The sequence below is a fragment of the Sphaerodactylus townsendi genome, linkage group LG02 (genome assembly GCF_021028975.2).
Source record: "Sphaerodactylus townsendi isolate TG3544 linkage group LG02, MPM_Stown_v2.3, whole genome shotgun sequence".
NCBI lineage: Eukaryota > Metazoa > Chordata > Lepidosauria > Squamata > Sphaerodactylidae > Sphaerodactylus > Sphaerodactylus townsendi.
Window position 1 is genome coordinate 88,341,321 of NC_059426.1, and position 22,908 is coordinate 88,364,228.

Below are 22,908 nucleotides of genomic sequence, written 5' to 3' on the forward strand. Positions count from 1 at the left end.
ACACTTTCCCTCCACCACCATTTCCCAACCCCAAGTGGGCTTGGGAAGCAAGCAGGGGGGAGAGAGCCCAATCCTGCACATGGAGGATCATTTCCCCACCCCCAGCTTCCCCTGTCCTGCGTGGCTTGGGAAGCAAGGAGCAGGGAGAGAGCCCAATCCTCATGCAGGATTGTTCCCCCCACCCCTCCTTTTAAAGCCCTCCAAGGCTTGGAAACCACTGGCGGGGCAGCTCTCTCCCCACTGCAATTTCCCAAACCCTACAGAACAGAGGCAGAAGAAGAGAGAACTGGCAAATTTCAGGTTTGGGGTTTTTTTTTTACCCAAATATCTTCAGTAATAGCCAAACAAAGCTGATTCATATCAACTTATTCAGCTATACCAAAAATACACGAACCCCAAATTTACAAATATTTTGTATCAGTGCTCAAGCCTAGTCTCAAGCAGAGATTTTTAACATCACCTACTGCCTGGTCCTTTAAAGTGGAGATGCCAGGGATTGAACTTGGTACCTTCTGCATGTAAAACAGAGGCTTATCCACTAAATCACAGCCCCTCTCAGAGTGCTAGGCAATTACAATAAATGTAAGGTCTGTGAGTTTATACACAGAGTAGAGAGAAAGAGAAGAACTTAGTTGGTTTTTAAAGCCCTTTCAGTTCAGCATATAGGTAACACCAGCATAGTGCTACGCTAGCAAAAACCATAGCATAGCCAATAGGGAACCATGTGAGGGGGAAACTATGTAGTTCCCCATGCCTTCTTCCCTGGCCCTAAGCAGTGGCACAGCTTAGGAGGCTGACCAAGGTACCTGCCAGTCAAATAATCCGTAGAAGACAATCACAGACCTTCCCCGTGCCTTATATAAACCTCAGTTAGTAATTGTTTTAAGCATTTGATTTTCCCCACCCCTTCCTGATAAAGTCAGGCTCAGAGCAGCTAACAAATAAAATATACAATTAAAATAGAATATACTCTGAAAATACATAGAATAAAACATTTCAGAATTTTACTAAAATTGATTTTAAATGGTAACCCTATACTGGATATAATAATAATGGGGATGTGTGTAATCAAAGAAGGAGAAGAAGAAAAGAGAAGGAGAATGAGAAAGGGAAAGGGAAAACAAGGGGAAAAGCAAAGGGGGAAGAGGACAGGGAGGACAGATAGTGTGGAACTGTTTCTGTCCTCAGCCATGGGCCTGGTGGAATATCTCAGTTTTTCAAGCCCAGGTCTCATTTCATAGAGAGTTCCACCACACTGGAGCCAGAGCCAAAAAGACTCTGGGTTTGGTTGAGGACAGTGGGTCCCTCTTGAGCCAGAAATGGCCAGCAAGTTGTTACCAGCTGAACACAGTGTTCTTGAGGGGAGGGGTGTATCAGGAGAGGTGGTCCTGCAGATACAATGGCCCCAGACTGTTTAGAGTTTTAAGGATCAATAACCAAACCCTTGAACATGATCTGGTATTCAATCTGGAGCCAGTGCAGCTGGCAGAGCACTGGTTGTATATGCACTCTCCATAGGGTCACTGAAGGACCCATGCAGCTGCATTCAGGACTAGTTGACATTTCCAGAGCAACCACAAGGGTAGCCCAGCATAGAGGAAGTTACAGTATGCCCACCTGGAGGTGACCGTTGCATAGATCATTGTGGCTAGGTAGGGCTTCAGCTGCTTGACAAAGTTGGAAAAACACCACCTTGGCTGTATTTGTGATCTATGCCTCCAAAGAGATGGAGGCATCCAGAATCATTCAGATTTATATGTCCAATTGTAGCAGTGGCTATAGTGACGTAGTGGCATAGCAGTGGCGTAGTGGTTAAGAGCAGGTGCATTCTAGTCTGGAGGAACCGGGTTTGATTCCTCGCTCTGCCGCCTGAGCTGTAGAGGCTTATCTGGGGAATTCATATTAGCCTGTGCGCTCCCACATACGCCAGCTGGGTGACCTTAGGCTAGTCACAGCTTTTCGGAGCTCTCTCAGCCCCACCCACCTCACAGGATGTTTGTTGTGAGGGGGGAAGGGCAAGGAGATTGTAAACCCCTTTGAGTCTCCTATAGGAGAGAAAGGGGGGGATATAAATCCAAACTCTTCTTCTTCTTCAATGCTGTACTGGACGCAACTATTGTTAGTAACACCTTCATTGTTGACATAGTGGCAATTTCTTGTGGCTGGAGATAAAGGTGAGGAATCTTGGCCCATACTTTTTGATAGCAGATATCCATATTTGGGGTGGGATTATGTACATCAGCTTCAATCTGAAATTCACTAGGTCTATCAAGATCTTCTGCCAAGGCAATTATATTATTTTGTTCTACCTAATGTCCAGAATCACACTCAGGCTTGAAAGTGGACACTCATTGCAAGCCATCAAGAGTTGGAAGCTAATGTCCTTGATCTGGATTTTCCCAACCCAGCCACAAGCCTCTGTCTTCGATGGATTCAACTGCAGGCAACTGTTTTAACCATTTCATCAACAGGCTCCACACAACCTCCAGGTGACACATTCACTAATATCACTGATAAGCTATGCAGGTGGCATAAGGAAGTTGGCCAGGTGTGTGGGGTCGCCAATCAGCATGAACCCATGATGACTTTTGACACTTCAGCAGTGCTTGGAAATCGATGCACGGGAGGAAGAGCAGAATGACGACAGAAGACCATGGCCACATTGGCAGGCAGTAATTGGCTACCAATTATGGGGACCCTCAGCAGCAAATGATTGTAGAACTGATAGATGTCAGCAGGGCTGCTTTGTACTCTAACACCAGAAACTGTGTAGTTAAAGCCATTCTGAGTAGTATTGTCGAAGGCTTTCACGGCCAGAATCACTGGGGTGCTGTGTGGTTTCCGGGCTGTATGGCCGTGTTCTAGCAGCATTCTCTCCTGACGTTTCGCCTGCATCTGTGGCTGGCATCTTCAGATCCATCAGATCCTCTGAAGATGCCAGCCACAGATGCAGGCGAAACGTCAGGAGAGAATGCTGTTCTGACCGCCACAGCCAGACTTCAACACCCCAGCCAGATGGCAGGCTTAAACGTCAGGAGAGAATGCTGCTAGAACACGGCCATACAGCCCGGAAAACACAGCACCCCATTCTGAGTAGTGTTTATTTCAGTGATGTGAAATGGCCAAAAAATGCTAGCTAGTGGTGCCAGTGCCAGTGGCCAGTCTGTTAAAGTAATAGCTTTGTCCTTTAATGCCTTTGGATCTGGATATGAATAACATACATAAATCAGAACAGAGGGTCAAATACTTTATGTACACTTCCCATAATCGTCCAACTTTGCCAATTAAGTCCCACATCTACTTTGATTACACTGTTTTCTCCTCTGATTAGATGTTGTTTTCATCTGTAATATGTAACATACCTTGTCTTGGGAATCTGGACCTTCAGGCCTTTCTTTGTATTTGATACATCTTCTTCTTTGTAATTGATCAATCGTCTATTTATAGCTTATGTGTACATATCCACCAACTGAATGTAATACTTAATGCATCTGATGAAGAGGCCTCTAGTTCACAAAGGCTTTTACTGCAATAAATTTTCTTGTATTTAAGGTGCTGCCAGATTCTTTGCTATTATAGTGATTTCAGTGTGTGTTAAATAAGATTATTATTATCTGCAAAATGAAAGCTTTTATCTACTAGAAATAATGCCTACCTTTTCGCGGTTTACTTTCTTGATTGCCCACTTTATGCCCGTTTGCCTATGTGTTACTTCAATCACCACTCCAAAGCTGCCTTGTCCTAGTTTTCTTCCAAAAGAATAAATTTGCTAGAGAAACAAAGAATAATAATTCATAATACTTATAATAAAAGAAAGTATTTAATAGTGGAAAGTCGTTCTAGAGGAAAATTTAAGAGGATATATTAATAGCCGCATCTTGGGGTGAGGGGAACAGCAAGTTCTATTTACTTCAGCCATTTGGGAAAAGTCATGAGTTATTAAAACGCATAATCTCAGCCAAAAATGTACAAACGTAAAGTATGTATTAAGAATTAAAAACAATAACATATACAATCTAGAAAGATTTTGAAGTATCTGTTTCTCACCTACAATGGCTTCCTACACAGTTATACGCGTCTAAGTCCACTGAATTCAAATTCCCTGCTGAGCATCACTGCAATTATCTCAAAAGATGCTAGAAAATTCTCCAAAAAATTGCAGTATAAAAGTAATTTTATTTTACTTTAACTTTTAGAACATGTTCTTTTTTTTCTGACCAGTTTTCAACATTCAACTGTAATGCAGTCAAGTTAATTTGCTTTTAACTCTGATATTTATTAGCAGCTTTTCATTAAAACAAATATTCTATAAACCCACCAATGCAACCACTACTTCTTCAGCTCAGAAATATCCACCAGGAAGCTATTGTGGCAATCCCCATGGAGTATAGCACACAACAAAACTGTTCCCAAGAAAGTTCAAATGAATACATACTAACAAGGATAAAAATTTATCATCTAGAAAAGTGAAACACAAATGTTTAAAGAGATATATGCAGTTGCAAACCTGAATTGCTGCACCATCATCTATTCGTGTATGAGGAACTTTGCTTTCTAAAATACTGCTACGAATACTTGAGAACATTGGTTTCTGAGAGTCTGTGGAGGCTAATTTTGATACCTTTGGAAATATAAAAAGAGAGGCATGACATTAAAATAGACATCACTGCCTTAAAGGACCTTTCTCCAAGACTGGAGTCATCAGGTGACATTAGGGGGAGAGAACTCCCAAATGGTCTGATTCACCACAATTTATTTTCATAAGCAGTGGTTCCAACAAATCCATGTTCTCTGATCATCACTGCACTGCACTGAGCATCAGATGGTTTTTCAAATGCAGAATGTATTAAGCATACTGAACGAAAATGCTGATGATTTAAAACAGAACAGAGGCGTAATTAAGAATAACTCTCATATGGCCCAATCCAGATGGGGGAGATGAATTGTCCAGTGCAGTTGTGCAGGGTCGCACCAGTGCACATTTACTGACTGGTTTAGGAGCTATGAATTGCCAGCAGCTTAAACTACACTGATTGGCCTTTTGCTTCCAGGTATTGTTCAAAGTGCTAGTAGTTACCTGTAAAGGCCAGCATGGTGTAGTGGTTAAGAGCAGGAGAATTCTAATCTGGAGAACTGGGTTTGATTCCCCACTCCTCCACCTGAGTGGCGGAGGCTTATCTGGTGAACCAGATGTGTTTCCGCACTCCTACATTCCTGCTGGGTGACCTTGGGCTAGTCACAGTTCTTTGGAACTCTCTCAGCCCCACCTACCTCACAAGGTGTCTATTGTGGGGAGAGGAAGGGAAGGGAGCTTGTAAGTCATTTTGAGTCTCCTTACAGGAGAAAGGTGTGGTATAAATCCAAACTCTTCTTCTTCTAACCCAGAACCCTCACACATCAAAAAAACCACCTATCCTGACATAAACCTGTGACCACCTAACAAATGTCTAACATTCCTTTCTGCTGATACCTTCCCCCTATTTTGCTTGCTGGGTTTTTTCCTGCACAGCTTGCCTAAGGCTATTTGACAGGCCCATCTCTGATTAGTTTTAGGAAAGACTGTAAAACCTCTCCTTCTTAAAGACATATTGGAGAGAAATCTTAACGTGGTAATTTTATGCAATTCTGTTCAACAGAGCTTACTCCAAGGAAAAAAATATTTTATTTATTTATCTATACATATAAAAAACTAACCATTCGTTTGTTGGTCTTGCCACCCCTACTTGCTTGAAACAGTATTTTGGACCGGATCGCCTCTGGAATTTCACATGACGTCCCTTCCTGTTGCTAAGTGGGACAGGTAATCAGACCTTCAAATTCATGAAAAGTCCCATACTTGCAGGCCAGGTAAAACATCTTTTTCCTGGTGCACCAGGCCATGAAGCTGGCTCTGTTTAACTGTCACCCTTAGAATGTTCGTGCAGCCTGTCTGTCAGTGGCCTGAGGGCTTGGTATGTTCGCAGAGATGGCCAGAGATGGGCAGTGAAAACAGTAAGTAGGTAATACTGGTAGGTAATACAAGTGGAAGTGAAACACATACACACTTTGCCATGTGAGACGTCAGGTGGGGTTCCCCCCTACACACACATGCAGGTAACTTTCACTCTCTGTGCCTCATCCAATGCTACAACACAACACACATACTCTCATACACATCCACTTCATTCTCACACACCTCACTCTGCCCTCCCTCACATCCAACCACCACTTACCCACTTCCTCACCCATATTCGCCACAGTTCTCTTTTACTACCCTGTTTCCCCGAATATAAGACATCCCCGGAAAATAAGACATAGTAGAGGTTTTGCTGAAGTGCGAAATATAAGGCATCCCCCAAAAGTAAGACGTAGCAAAGTTTTTGTTTGGAAGCATGCCTGACAAACAGAATACAGAAATATAAGACATCCCCTGAAAATAAGACATAGCGCATCTTTGGGAGCAAAAATTAATATGAGACACTGTCTTATATTCGGGGAAACACAGTAAAAGCAAGCTGGAGTTTGCCTTTTTCTTCTAAGAAAATCCGCGGGTTGCGGGCGAACCAACACTACTGGCTCCACTTCTTTTGCACGTGGCCCTTTAAAAACCCAGGGAGCTGGCCTTGATCTGACCGCCTCACCACCCTGCCTCTGCTGCCTGACTGGGATAGTTCTCCCTGTGCCCCAGATTCTGCCCCTTACCCAAGCCAGGACTGTGCGTGTCAACCAGTCTCATGGACAGCGGGATTCACACTCTGGACAGTTCCATTGTGGAATGGAAAGGGTTACCTTATATTAAAAACCAAGACAGCACCATATAATAATGTGAATTGAAAAGGGAATGAGGGATTCCATTTGACCACCCCAAAAGAAGAAGAAGAAGAAGAAGAAGAAGAAGAAGAAGAAGAAGAAGAACAAGAACAAGAAGAAGAAGAACAAGAACAAGAACAAGAACAAGAAGAACAAGAAGAAATAGTAGTAGTAGTAGTTTGGATTTATATCCCCCCCCCCTTTCTCTCCTGAAGGAGACTCAAAGGGGCTTACAACCTCCTTGCCCTTCACCCCTCACAACAAACACCCTATGAGGTGGGTGGGGCTGAGAGAGCTCCGAAAGGCTGTGACTAGCCCAAGGTCACACAGCTGGTGTGTGTGGGAGTGCACAGGCTAATCTGAATTCCCCAGATAAGCCTCCACAACTCAAGCTGCAGAGCTGGGAATCAAACCCGGTTCCTCCAGATCAGAGTGAACCTGCTCTTAGCCACTACGCCACTGCTGCTCCCAAAAGGCTATGCTGGGGATCATTGGACCTGCATGGACATCAGTGTGGGTTGCAGACTGTGATGAGAAGGACAATAGCCACAGCAACATGTGGCCAGGCCCCGCTAGTTTATTATTAATTTTATATACCACCCCTCCTCCGAAGGGCTCTGGGCGGTGAACAACAAACAGATGGAGCAAGTAACAAAAACAAATCTATATATATAAAAATCTATCAGTGCGTTTCTCTGCTGACAGATAATTTCCCAAACTACTGGATCGATTGCTTTGAAATTTTCACACAACGTCGCATTCACGTGCGGCCAGGTTTTCATACTGTTTCCACACCTCCTGTTGTGTACATGTCACAACTGTGCCAATTATTGTGTACATGCCACACATGTGACAGTTGGAACCACAGTCTCTGCTCCGCAACAGGGCATGCATCTGCTGGCCGTCTCAAGCAACACCCTCTGATACAAAGGGAGGGGACCAACCATGCCTTCCTTGGAAAACCACACTGCCTTATGGAGTAGAAAGGGATGGGGCTGGGCTTATCTGTACACACACACAGGACCCACCCACCCTAGTGGGAGGAAGGAGGAAGGTGAGGAGAGGAAGTCCAGGGATTTGCTTTGGACCAAGTTGCTCTGAGAATTTGAACCTGGCAACGTTACCTCATTGCCTCCCAAGCGTGTTTTACGCTAGATAATTCGGGCCTGCAAGGGAAGGGTAGTAGAAAGGGACAGGACCAGCCCACACCCTGGACATTGGCTCCACCTGGAATCTAGCAGAGGAAGGGGAATGTTAGGGAGGGACCTGCAGGGTTGCCATGCAATGGAATGGGAGAGAGGGAGGGGAGCGAGGGGCCCCTTGCCTCTCCCCTCCCTGGCAATCCTTGTGCAATGACACATGTTCGAACCATTCGCTTCCCCTTTTCTTCCTTTTCCACTTCACCAGACTCAGCCACAGCAACGCGTGGCCGGGCATGCAAGTTATAAATAAATAATAGGCTCCATAAACCATAAAATACTAAAACCTATTAAAATACAGTGTTCCATACAAAATTGTCAGCGTCCAACATTAAAACCTTCAGTAAAAAACCCTCGGGGGGGGGGGACAGTGGGCCTTATTAGTGTCAAAGAGACCCAACATGTAAAGGAGAACAAGGGGGCGCACCAATCAGCGGCTAGTCCCTGCAAAAGCCCGGTGGAACAACTCAGTCTTACCGACCCTGCGGAACTCACCAAGGTCCTGTAGGGCCTGGACAGATGGAGGAAGAGTGTTCCACCAGGCAGGATAGCATTCTGAGGATAGCATTGTTGATTAATTTGGGTTAACTCTGGAGGGAAATAGCTATTAGTTTGTTGTTTAGCGGTGTGACATTTTTTAAGGGTAATGTTGTTTATGGTATTTTTTAAAAGATCCATGAACTGTTTATAATTTTATAGGAGTAATTCTGTTGAATGTATTTTTATATAATTATTTGTTTCATTTATTGTTATCCCTTTAAATCATTTGGGTACAGCCAGGATGCAACTATCTTAAAATAAATAAATAAATTATATGTAAGGACTTCCTCAACTAAAGAATGGGAAATTACACAACTATTTACAATTGAGCTTGGCCTCGAATGATACTGATTTTGAGTAGCCTGCATGAAGAACAGAATGTTTCCTCAATTAGAAAAATTACTGAGGTTTTTAAACTATTCCTGATAGACACTAATAGTTAAATCAAGACTCATATGTTAGTATGACATCAAATATCTCTTTTAGTATAAGTGATATGGTGTATATAGTTTCCACTACAGAAGCAGATTCACTGACAACTGACTCACATAATACAGAAAATGGTACCATACAAATGAATGTACATTAATTAAATATTGAATTAACATGACTGACACATATAATATAGCTAAGACAAAGATGATAACATTATTTAACATCTTCCTAACAGATAGGAAACAGCAGGTGAAGCTAGGAAAAATTACATCAGACACCTGTAAAAAATGAGTAGGCACAAAAGGGCCCCTCAAGGCCTGTGCTATTAGCCACTTTCACCACTTCTCTTCTCTCTCACTTATACCAATGACTGCATCTCCAAATGATCCATCTGTTAAAATACTGGGAAATTCTGCAGATGATACAACAGTGATTTGGTCTCATTGGAGACAACTTGATGAAACCGATACAGACGGGAGGTTAGAACAACTAGCCTGCGTTTGGTGCCACTTTGGGAACAATCTAGGAGCTGAACACACTTAAAAAAACCCAGTGAGGAAATGGTGGTAGATTTCAGGAGAAACCCTCCCATCCTACCTCCTCTCACAATACTAGACAACACAGTATCAACAGTAGAGACCTTTAAATTTCCCCCTTTTGATCCGTTATTTCCAAAAATTGTTGGAAAGCGAATGGATTAATTTATTTAGGGCTGCTATGAAAACTTGTTCACCCTTACATCTTTCAATACCCCTATATCAAAACAGGATGGCTCCCTATTTGTATTTTTTGACTAATCCAATGCAGAGAAGAGCCCTCACACTTGCTAAAGCTTCAATGTTTTTCCCCTCCAGCTTTTATTATGGTAGATTTTAACAACTTGGAAATGAGCTTGAAGAGGGTATGCCTCTTGTGAAAAGTGAACAACAAATTGAGAACATTGGCACATCAACTGCTTTGCTGCCCTAAATCTGCTAATATCAGATCAAAATATTCCAACATTCTTTCTAGGATACCTAGTGAAATGGAAGAATCAAGTAGACTTCCTTTTCTTCTGGACAATTCTGACAATGAAACTTGTGAATTGGTTGCACAATTTTTACTGGAGGTGATGCACAATCAATAATTTATATTTTATCTTAAACCTTTGTATTTGTATACCTTTTATCTTAAACCTTTGTATTTGTATACCTTTTATCTCAGGTTTTTTATTGTGTTATGATTATTGTTATGCCAAATAAAGGCTTATTAAAAAAAATAATAATAAATAAAAAAAAAATTTCTAGGCTCCATCATATCTCATGACCTAAAATGGTCACCTAATATCAAAAATGTCATTAAAAAAGCACAACAAAGAATGTTCTTTCTGCGCCAACTCAGGAAGCTCAAACTGCCCAAGGAGCTGCTGATACAGTTCTACAGAGGAATCCATTATTAGGTCTGTCATCTGCACCTCTATAACTGTGTGTGGTTTGGTTCTGCACACCCAACAAGGATCGACCACAGACTTGTGAGAGAATAATCAGAACTGCAAGAAAAAACAAATTGCTGCTAACCTTGCACCTTCCATTGAGGGACCTGTATACCTTGCATGGGTCAAAAAAAGGGCTGTGAAAATATTTACTGACCCCTCGCAGATCCCTGGACACTTAAACTGTTTCCAACTCTTACCCTCTAAGCGTTAAGCTACAGAGACACTGCACACCAAGACAACTAGACACTTAAGAACAGTGGTTTTTCCCGAGATGCCAAATCACTCTGTTAAACAAATAATTCCCTCGAGTAATGTCAAACTATTTATTATATATTTATTATATGGAATTACTGCACTACTCTTCTTTTTCATCATTTCCCTATTACCCATCTCCTCCCAATTACTGGCTTCTACTGTATGACTGCATAGCCTGTGCTGACATTTCATTTTATTTATGGCGATTTTACATTTTATGTTTTTTTATTACTATTGATTGTTTCCACTGATTGCTTATACTAGACCTATATGACCAATCATTAAGTGCTGTACCTTATGATTCATTGAAGCCATTAATGTATTTTCTTTTTATGTACACTGAGAGCATATGCACCGGAGACAAATTCCTTGTGTGTCCAAATCACACTGTGGCCAATAAAGATTCCTATTCTATTCTCATTCTATCTCTATCTCCCATTTGTGCTAATTTATATATAGATTCTTTGTGAGGGTACAATTTGGCACATAACAATGCTGTATTCACATAAAAATGTGTTGCCATTTAAGTACATACCGTATAATTAACACTGCGTGTATAAGCTCGAATTCAGCCCATATAAGTCCGAGGGCACCTAATTTTACTACACAAAAAAACTGAAGGAGAAAAGCTTATTGACTCGCGTATAAGTCGAGGGTGGGAAATGCAGCAAGCTGCTGAGTGAAATTTCAAAAATAATAAAATAGATGCCAAGTAAAATTGCTAAGCATCAATTGAGGGCATCAGTAGGGTTGTAAATGTTTTTTGAATATGTATTTCAAAGAAAAACAGTAAAACTGGACTCCTGTAAGTTGGAAAAGGAGGGTCAACAAAAGGAACAATATGGTATCAACAATAACTTTAAAGGAAGTTACAAAGACTTTGAAGGCTCAACCAGCAACCTTAAGGCTTAAAAGCCACAAGAGGTTAAAATCTCCCCAAAACTGGATTCCTCATCATCATCCTGTATGTCCAAAATGCTGTAACCCAACTTAGATTTTAAAGAGGGATATTATCATCAGGGAAATGGAAAATCTACTATTGGGGCTTCCATTGTGAAAACAATGGGGATGGGGCATCCCCTTTGAGGGTCCAATAACTTTCTGGATCCCCTGACCCAAACTTCCTGCCAGAGCACAAACCCTGGCACAGGCCTCATGAAGAGACTTTCTTGGCATGAGAGACCATGCAGGTTCAAGACTGATTCAGAGAGTCCAGAGTTATGGACCAAAAGGAAGTAGCCCCATCCTACTAACCAGCTCAACTCAGTGAAAACAATGGGGGAATAGGGGCCACACACCTCCTTTGGGGGTCCGTAACTTTGGACCCCCTGAACCAAACTTTACCAAACTTGGCTGGTATCATCAGGAGTGTCTTCTGAGGGTACCCTGAAATTTTGGTGCCGCTAGCATAAAAACCATACCCCCTGCTGGCCGGCAAAGTAAAAACACACAAAAAATTTTAATGACCCGCATGTAAGTCGAGGGGAGCTTTTTCAGCATTAAAAATGTGCTGAAAAATTCGACTTATACATGAGTATATATGGTAATTTACTTTGGCACTGGTTTTATGCCTAATAAAGGTTTTTGGAACTTTGGAATATACAGTAATTTACTTCTTTTCAAAATATTTTAAATATTTTGGCTGGATAAGAGTTACACATTAATGGACATCTGGAATGTCAGATTCACAATCATTTATAATAAAGTGATTATTTTATATCATATAATTCACCACAATATTTTTTATTATTTTATTTTTCCATTTATATCTCGCCCTCCCCAGCAGGGCTCAGGGCAGCAAACAATAAAACAGGCATAAAAACAGTTCAGATACATAAAACCAATAAAAGCAAACTCAGATGGTGACTTCCCTCCCTTCCCACTGTGCCCACGGAACGTCAATGAGGGTAGCAATCAAGTCAGGCCGGCTGGCCAGATGGAAATGCCTGGAGGTAAAAACTCCATCTTGCAGGCCCTGCAGAAACAGTTTAGGTCCCACAGGACCCTGATCTCATGCTGGAGTTTATTCCACCAGGTAGGGGGCAGTGCCGTAAAAGCCCTGGTGCTTGTGGTGACCAGCCAGATATCCCGTGGCCCAGGAACCTCCAATAGATTCCCCTCCAACAAGCAGAGGGACCTAGTAGGACAATACGGGAAGACACAGTCCCTCAGGTACGCAGGTCCAAGACTACTCACAGCCTTAAAGGTTAACACCAATACCTTGAATATGATCTGGAACTCGATTGGCAGCCAGTGGAGTTGGTATTGGACCAGCGTAATCTGGTCCCTACTTGATGTTCCAGTAAGGAGCCTGGCTGCAATGTTTTGAATGAGCTTAAGTTTCTGGAGCACAGACAAGGGTAGGGCAGCGTAGAGCGAGTTACAATAATCTAATCTGGAGATGACCACTGCATGGAGTACTGTGGCCAGGTCAGAATGGGAGAGATACGGAGCCAGTTGCCATGACTGCTGCAGATGGAAGAAAGTCACCTGGGGAATCCTAGCAACCTGGCCTCAAGCAACAATGCCAAGTCCAAAGTCACTCCCAGGCTCTTGACAAATGAGGCCAAATGCAAGGCCTCACTGTCCAGCATAGGCAGGCAAAAGTCAACCGATCTCTCTCCCTGACCCACCCACAGAACGTCCGCCTTCGCTGGATTCAACTTCAGTTGGATCACTTTCAACCAGCCAGCCACGACCTCTAAACAATGCTGGAGGGTTTCCAGGGCTGAGGCCAGATTTTTTATTATTTTCATGAACACAAGCTGGGTGTCGTTCGCATATTTATTTATTTATTTATTTATTTATTTATTTATTTATTTATTTATTAGGTTTATAGACCGCCCTCCTTTGGAGGGCTCAGGGCGGTGAACAATATAAAGAGCACAATCAATTAAAATACAATATAAATATAAATTAGGATGGCTCTGATAAAAATAAACCTTGGTGACACCGCAGCCCAAAACTCTGGACCAAAAACCATCAGGGAGAGGATCGCTCCCTGCTGCACCCCACAATTCATGATGCTCAAAGTTCTCTCCCCCAACGTTACCTGCCATCCCCGATCCCGGAGAGACGAGGTCAGCCAGCACAAGGCTGTCCCATAGACCCTGAGCTCAGCAAGGAAGTGGACCAAAATATAATGATCTACCATATCGAATGCTGCAGTGAGATCTAGCAATACCAGCAGAACCAAACTGCCTTGATCTAGCTGCAGCCAGAGTTCATTCACTACTGCGACCAGTACTGTCTCTGTTCCATGGCCAGCTCAGAAACTGAACTGGAAGGGATTCAGCACTCTTGTGTCATCCAGGAATTTCTTGAGCTGATCCACTACTGCTCACTCAATTACCTTGCCCAGAAACGAAAGATTCAAAACTGGGCGATAATTGGCTATATCTAATGGATCTAATTGAGGTATTTTCAGGAGCAGATAAACCACTGCCTCTTTAAGCCAACCTGGCAAAACTCCTCCCTGCTGGTTTTCACTAAGCAGGAAGGACACGGATCAAAAGAACAAGTGGTAGATCTTACAGCTGCCAGTGTTCTGTACACATTGGCTGGGCCGAGCAGGCAGAAGTGGTCCAAACAAGGACCAGAAGACGGCCAAGGGGCCTCCAGTTCCCTTATTGTATAAAACATTGCAGGAAGGGCCTGGCGGAGGGACAGGACCTTATCTGCAAAATGGCTCACAAATGCCTCACAGCCAGAAGTCAATTCCTTAAATTTAAGATGTATAGAAAAGACTGTCAATGTCCGAATCACCCTAAATAATTGAGCCAGGCGCAAGCTTGCAGTCGCAATGGAGGAAGCAAAGTAAACTCTCCTTGCCTCCTTCTCCGCCCTCTCATAGGATCTCATAAGCGTCTTATATGAGCATCCTGTCCCTTCATCACAAACCACACTTGCTCAAGCCATCTCAGCTCCCGTTTCATCCTTCAGAGCTCCTCAGTATACCAGGGAGCTGACCTGGCATGGGGCCAGAGAAGACATCTTGAAGTGACAATCTCAATTGCCTCAGACAGCCTGGTATCCCAGTTCTCTATCAGCAAGTTAAGAGTGCTGCCAGTAGGTGGGGTCTCACTGCGGGGCGATCCTTGAGACTGCTCCAGAGGTCCATTTGTCCCAGTGAAGGGCGGCTAGTATGCCTAGATCAGGGGGGCACTGCATGGCATCAGTCCCGAGGATAGCCTTCAGAATCTGAGTAGGGTCCAACCACGGCACTCTATCCATAAAGGATAAGACCACATGCACACCTGCCGCAAAGATCAGGTCCAGAGTGTAGCCCTTCTGGTGGGTGGGACCCCCAATATTTACGAGAGGCCTAGCATCACTATGGATGACACTAGATCAGCAGCTACCGTAGAAGAGGCTGAATCAGTGTGGACATTGAAATCACCTAACACAACCAGGTTAGGATGATGCAACGCCCACCCGGAGACAACCTCCAGGAGCCACGACAGGCTATCTGCCGGTGCGCTAGGTGACCGGTACACTAGCAGAACAGCCAGCCGTTCAGGGGAGCCCCAATGAAGGCCTAAACACAACATTCCGTCAATTGCTGGGACAGGGGACACCCTGAAGGGGATGGAATATACCTATGAGAAGGTGATTGTGGGTGAACACTGTAAGCTTTTTTTAAAGTAAGTCACTCATGATATGTTCAAACATGCCCTCATTCAGATTGTATTAAGCCTGCATCTTTCTTTTTAAGAGAGCCACTTTAAGGAGACCAATTTATGTTAATGTACCAAATTATGAATTATCTTTAAAACTTTCAGATTTAAGTGCTTTTTCATTACCTTCTTTTGAAATGTGTATTTATTACACACATCTACAACGAAGGCTTTTAAGGATTCCCACTCTATGTGTTGAGAGTGTATACCATTAAAGAAGATATTATGATATGTGATGAATATGTGCCCAATAAATGCATTAGGTGGTGCTTGATGGAAAACAAAAGAAATGGTCTGTCTAAACCTTTTTCTAAAAAGGCTAAAGAATTTCTAACATATTTGTATCAATTTTAAAAATCACACTTCTCTCTGAATTCTTTCACTTGCCACTATAACTTAATTTGTAGTCACTATTACAGTTTTTGAGATTATTTCAAATAAACTCAAATTTTTTAGAGGTTATTAGTGGAATGTATACAGTATAGCCCTAGTCTGGGATCCTCAATCTCAGGCTAGGGCATATATTATTTAAACACCTTAAACGACCTTTGAGATAACAAAAATATTAAGTCTAAACATCAAGTTTTCAGAAGGTCTGCCCAATGTTCTTTTCTCTTGATTATACATCCACTGTGTGTAATTGTAGATTCTACATTTATAAATATAACCCTAGAGCCCTGCTCTCATAAATGGACTCTTATATCAGGCTTTGTGAGTTTCAGACAAAAAAATGAATTGTGATTCTTTTGCAAGTGGGTCATGAAGTCAGAAGAGAGGAAAAGGAGGAATAGTGTTAACTGAAAGAGAAAATTCTGGGACACTTTGTGGCAAATTTGGGGGTTTTCCCTACAGAATATGCAACCCATTGTTCAAAAATGCTATATATTTATTTATCCTAGATATGAAAATAAAATATAAACTTGATAGTGTTAACTTACACTGGGGAGGAGGAAAGTAGTTAGGTTTTATTTTGCAAGTGGACCCCACAAGGTACAGTAAGAGTGGGTTCTCAATCAAAAGTTTAAGAATCACTGGTTTCGGATACTAACTAAACCCTATGCCAGCATAACTGTGAGATATTCCATTGTGACTTGAATATATATTGGCAGATCTTGAAATAAATCAGCACCAAGGCATGCTGGAATCAAATTGGTACCATTCTGGAACATTCCTGGCACCAAAGTGGAACTGGTGGTGCCAGGGAAGTCTCAAGGAATAAGAAGCAATCCTCTTTAGCGATCTCCCTCCATCCCAGCACTGACGCAGCATTTCACCAGCAGCAATTCTGTCATAACCAAGAACATTTCCCTAGATATCACACTGAGTTAAAAATCCAAATGCCCCCCCCCCCATGACCCCAAGCCAAAGTGCAGTTTAAGACACCAACTGTATGCAGCAGGGCATATGCTCCTGAGTATGTCATGTGTTGGTTCTAGTCCAGCCTCTTGAACTTTGTAGTCTAGCCAGCATCCTTGAAATGGCCTTTGAACCATGCTTCCTGTTTGCCTCATGGGTGCTTTTACCTAGTGAGCTATTGGGAAAGATAGTGAGCTATTGGGGAAGGTAACAGAGTGTTTTTGCAAGCATGAGGTTGTGTATTCCTTTGTTACTGCCCTTGCAAGGCGAAAGACTTGTGGTCTTTAGCCCTTTCCCACGCAAAGTGACAAACCTTTCTGCAAAAATGTATTGGGCATTCTATTGCTATTGCTTCTGCCAAGTGAGCTCTGGTTGATGTAATCAGACTGGCCATGGATTTTTCTCTGAGATATCCTGTCTGTGTAACATGAGATAGGGGTTTCCCTGGGAGGGCTTGTCCCTCTGCTCCTGCTTGAGAGGGCCGAAACACCCTGATTGATAGTTCCAAACCCTGGTATTCAGAAATTTACAGCCTCTGGACATGGAGGTTCCATTAGTCTTCAAAGCTAACAGCCTTTGATGGACCCTATCCTCCATGAAACTAGCTAGAATCCCGTTCTGAGTCATTTTATGAACTTGAGAGACCATTAGTGCAGCTACTTGGGAATGTTCTGTACAATTGAATTATTAGAAGTGAGAGAAAGTACTTTCTTTTGTCCATCCTGAATCTATTGCTCATCAGTTTAACTGGGTGCCCCTTACTATTAGTATTATGGAAGATAAAATGTTTTCATGTATAGGACTATCTTATAAGCCATTTTGAGTCCCAATTGGGAAAAAAGAAGGGGTTTCAATGAGGAAAATGTTTAGTCTTAGATTTTCAGGCCTGTCTTCATAGGACCACCCCGATAATCATCTTGGTTGCTCTTTTCTGCCCTTTTTCCAGTTTTTTCCAGCTTTGCAGTATCTTTTTTTGCTTCCTTCCTTCTTGTTTTCTGTGCATGGGCAGTGACCCACTGACATCAGGAATCCATGCCAGCATTACAGGCTCTAGTTGAGGTGTTATGGGGGCATCCACTCCATGACTTGTGTGTGTGGTGACACTGATATGGACTCCAGTTTCCACATGATGAGGGGGCAGCAGCATTTAGAACTTAGGTTTGGACTGTCCATATTTTCAGTATTAATGTTCAGCTGAAAATAATAAATATTAAACACGTATTTCATACAGCATACTCTTGTACATGATAATAAAATTGTCCTATAAAACAGAAGCCAAGTTCCTCATAGCACAAGTGGGCACTATTTATTGAATAGCAAAAAAACCCCCCCAAACCTTATCTGAGCTTACATTTGGGGAAAACAAAGCTTGCTTACCTCTTTTGTAAGAGGCGCTGCTTGGTGAGACAAAGAAACAAGCATGTCTTGAGATTCTGAAAATTCATTCATCGAAGTGGGAGCAGTCAATGCCTCTGATACATCTTCTCTACGGCAAACAGGGCTGTTTTGGCAATGGAGGCAAAAAGATACAACATTGCTGGGTTGAATTGGTCCTGAGCACTGGATGCATTTTACAGTCTTCTCTTCCTGACCAAAATCAGCCATCTGCTCAGCCTTGTAGATCCTGCTGTGAAAATTAAATGGTAGCACAAAGATTGGCACCTCTGTGTCCACTGTTGAAAAAAAGCAGAACAAAAGGTTGAGAACAAGAATTGTAAGGTCACAGTCAGTGGAGAGATGGTATAAAAAGTCACTGGCAGTAATTATCAGGCAACTAGAATACACTAATATAGTCTTTTAGATGGTAAAAATACACAGGAAAATTGCAGTTTTAAAAGCATTTTATTCACTAAGTAGACCAGCACAATCAGATGACCATAGGGAACGCTTCATTAAAAACCAACAATTTTTGTCCTCTAGAGTTACTTACAATAAAATATTTTATAATTTTCTATATTTATAATACAAAATAAAGTCCTACAAGGAATAAGGAATTTACTCTAGGTTGTAAAAATTCCATAAGGGTCAAATTAGACAAAACAACAGACTGCTATTGTTTAGAATACAATATGTGACATTGCATCATTGTGTTATACATCTTTCTAACCTGTAATAATCAATGCTAAAAGGCAAAACCAGGAAAGCTGACTTATTTATTTAAAATATTTATTTGCTACCTTTCTGCCTGGGGGAACTCAATATAAAAAAAATTATTATAAAAACAAAAAACACAGTATGAATAAAACAGCAATTATAAAAACACATAAAAGGTCACAATTCAAAACCTCCAATTAGGACTGCCAATAAATAAAAACTAGAATCAGTCAAGTGCTGTCCTACACTGAACTGTCTTCACTTGCCTGCTGAGGACTGACTGTGAGGGAGCCAGGTGCACCTTCCTGGGAACATTGTTGCATAATTGTAGGGCTGGCCCTGAAAAGGTCCTCTCCACCAGATGAGTATCTCTGGCCCTTTCCGCATGGGCCAAAAACAGCACCCTAGGGACGGCAAAAACGCCCAGCGGTGCAGAGATTGCAAGTATATTTTCCCAACTTCAACTCCTAGAGCGAGATTTTTCGGCTCAGCAGCTTCAATACGCTACCATTACAAAACCGGCAAGCGGCTGGAAGGCACCATCCCCCCTTTTCCCGAACGCCTTACCTTTTCTCCAATCTTCTGCCGCATCGTCCAGGCCTGGGGACACGCCCCCCCCTGCCCTGCGACTCCAGAGCTGTTGTGCAGGGCAGGGGGCATGTCCCCTGGCCTGGGCGACGCGCCGGAAGGTCGGAGGGAAGGTAAGACGTTCAGGCGACGGCACAGCGCTGCGCCATCTTCCCCGCCCCTCGTGCGGGCGATTCCAGAGGATGCATCGGCATCTGCTACGTAGACGCACAGCTAGGCGCATGTAGCCGTCACGGGGCGTACTGATTGGTACAGGACAGTCTGGAGGCTCTCTCCGTGATGATCTTGAATTCTCATTTGGGAACGCCATGGGGAAAGATGGTCCTTCTGATACCCTGGCCCAAGCCATGTAGGGCTTCAATGGTCATACACTTTGAATTGGGCTCTGAAGAGGATCAGTAGCTCATGTAATTGCTGTAATATCGGGATCACATGCTCCCAATAGCTTGCCCCAACCAGCAGTCTAGCTTCAGCTCTCTGTATTATCTGCAGCTTCACTGTGGTTAGGAAAAGGTCAGCTAGTAAGGCCTAGGGCAGTGGTGGTGAACCTTTGGCACTCCAGATGTTATGGACTACAATTCCCATCAGCCCCTTCCAGCATGGCCAGTTGGCCATGCTGGAAGGGGCTGATGGGAATTGTAGTCCATAACATCTGGAGTGCCAAAGGTTCACCACCACGGGCCTAGGGTCTCCACAGCTTACAGAAACTGTCAGGTAAAAAGAAAAAAGCATTCCTGGCCCAGAAAAAAAGAGAACTGAAAGTCATTTTAACCAGGACAGTAGCATCTGATACCTAATACTACAGAAGAGAAACAGCGGCAAGAGAGAACAGTTAAAAGGCCTGTAAAGAAATCTGACAGCAGAACTGGAGCCTGATCCTTGTTGACATCATTGCTCTTCTAGCGACGGGTGAGCCAGCCGTGAGAGGGCTGAGCGGGCCACATTCCAGGAGACAACCTCTGGACACAGAGCACCCTGTTCAGGGGTCAATTGGAGTGACCGGTGGCAGGGGCCCTCCAGTTGTTGCCCCGACCCCTTGTGACTTCTCCCAGCCCAGCCAACCTGGGTGGTGTGATCCCACTTCCCACCGTCTATGTAGCAGCAACTGCATCATTGTTCTCACAAATTTCATCGGGAACTTACTCAGTGACATTGCTTTTCCATCACAGAGCGCGGGGAACTGGTGGCAGCAGTTCCTGATTTCACCAGGAGCCTATTCAGTGACATTGCCTCTCCATCAAAGGGCGCGGGGAACTGGTGGCAGCAGTTCCTCTTGCCGTCATCTGGCGCCCTTCTCTGGCTCACATCCGTTATTTACATTTTTTAACTCCCTGACTGTGCTTCTATAACTTAGTTGATTATAGTGAGAGTGTAGTAGTAGTATTAGCCGTTATAGACTGTATTTTGATATTAAGCTGTGGGTAGTTAGTTAGATATTTGTTACTGTATTAGATATAGTTAGTTTTACCCAGCCTGTCTCATAGATTAGTGCTAGTTAGGTTGGCTTCAATTACTGTTGGCAGAGCTGGGCCCACTTGTTAGTGGGAGTTTTGGTCAAGCTGTTAGGTAGGGGGAGGTTGGCTGAGCTATGGGGGCACCAGCTTGGGGCTAGGGATCCCTGTATTGTTGGGACGGGGTAGATATTGCGGTAGGCGGCGGCCATATGATAGAAGGCGCACGAGATATGGTTATGCTCGTTCGTCTTCTGACCTCCGACCTATCCCGAGGAAATCCACGGTGGCTAGGATCAGGGATGCTCTGCTTCGTCCCTGGAAAGTTTGATTAATGCCAGATCCCGTCAATAATAAGCACCATGGTGCTCCGGGGATTTTCGGAGCCCAGCAGGAAATGATGAACCCCTGGCATGTGTCACCGAAACCTGGAGTGCTTGAAGGTGAAGGACCCGTCGCCTTAGTAAGTCGGCCTACCAGGTTTCGCTGATGTCTCCACCAATCACGCAACACACGGGCCGGGGGGTGGGGTGGCATTGTTCATCCATTGAGTCCTAGTCCCCTTTAGGGCAGTCCCCGTTCCAGAGATCACCCGCGGTGCATGGAGAATGTAGCCGCGCCTGGAGTGAGTTGGCCTTCCAGAGAGGTTAGCCATTCTCTCCCTGGTGTATTACCCCGGTGTTAAGCCCTAGCGCACCGGGAGATGGCCTGCCGCTGGCTGCTAGGAGGAATTGGTGTCCGGACTGGAAGCGTTGCGGTTCCCCAGACTTATTGTCTTGGGTGACTTCAACGTCCATGTCAGACTACCGCCCTCGCATCAGCCAATATGAAATAGGCTCGGCCGGACTCTGGTCGTCATCCATGTATTAGCGACACTGAGGCCTCTCCTTAGTAAATTCTGGCCCCACTCACGAAGGCTGGAGCTGCGCTGGATTTAGTTCCTTTGGGTCGGGGATTCCAACTTGAGTCGCATTATCCTCTGCCATGGTCCGACCATTATACGCCTTAATGAAAGGTCTGGATGGACTTGCTTTCGCACCCGCCCTGTCTAGGCGGCGGGCTGATTTATGCCCGCCCAGCGGAGACTTATGGATCCACTTGGTTTCCTGAATGCTATGCGGGACCCTGAACCCTTGACGTGTACACCTCGATGAGCAGGTGGAGGACTGGAATTCCCGGCTCTCCGATGCCATCGAGGTTGTTGCTCGGCAGCACCTCTAGCCCCGTTCCCGGCGTGCGTCCAGTGAGTATACAGAGGAGCTTTAGCGCCATATGGAATGACGGACTTTAGGCGTCATACAGAGCAGCGGGCGGGAGTGGAAATCTCAGGACGAGGCATGCGCGAACAGGCATCTTAGGGGACGTTTATGAAAGCCTATGCAGGGTGGCGACGCCAAAGAGGCGAAGAGGGTCTTCTTACCTCCTCTTCTTAAGCATCCGCTAAGCTCTCGCCAGCAGATAATTATTCCATTATGGAATTCGGTCTTTAACCTCCCTCTTATCGGAGAGTTCTTGCAAATTCTCAATTCGAGCATTACAGCTGTAGAGGCATTTATGGGGACTTTTTTATGGACTGATTAAAGTCAGTCAGTCAGCTCCATGCAGGGATCCTCCACATTGGCTACACGATTAGTGAACTGGAGGCTCCCTTGCCGGCTCCTTTCAGTGCCCTTGTTTGGCCCCGAAGTTTCCTCTTGCTTCCTCTGGAAGGCCGCTTGTTGATATGGGTGATCTTGGCTTGCTGTTAGATTCCATTACCTGTCCCTCTTGGATCCGTGCCCCTTCTGGCTTAGAGGTAAACCCGCAAAACTCTGCTGGGTGGAGCTTACGGTACCCCATCTGCGTTGGAAGTATCATCAATTGAAGCTCCCTTGAGCAAGGAGTCTTCCGGATGGAGGTTGGAAGGAGGCAGTGGTCCACCCCGCACTCTTAAAAAGACCATCTACGATTAGCATCCTCCCGGTGATCTGGCCAATTACCGCCCGTTTTGCCAATCTTTTCACCGTTTCTGGGGAAGGTAATGGTGAGAGAGTGTGATGTTGGAGCAGCTT

At 43.9% G+C, this 22,908-nt stretch overlaps 1 protein-coding gene across 1 annotated transcript in view; it reads right to left on the reverse strand.

Moving 5' to 3' along the window:
- The window catches only part of STK33 (serine/threonine kinase 33), a 78,286-nt gene that overhangs the window by 36,947 nt on the left and 18,431 nt on the right, over positions 1–22,908 (reverse strand). The window contains exons 5-7 of the mRNA XM_048486955.1: positions 18,102–18,397; positions 4,508–4,621; positions 3,656–3,769 (exon numbers count right to left, since the gene is read on the reverse strand). Coding sequence (XP_048342912.1) covers positions 3,656–3,769; positions 4,508–4,621; positions 18,102–18,329 — 456 coding nt within the window. The 5' untranslated portion in view covers positions 18,330–18,397. The remainder of the gene's footprint in view (positions 1–3,655; positions 3,770–4,507; positions 4,622–18,101; positions 18,398–22,908) is intronic.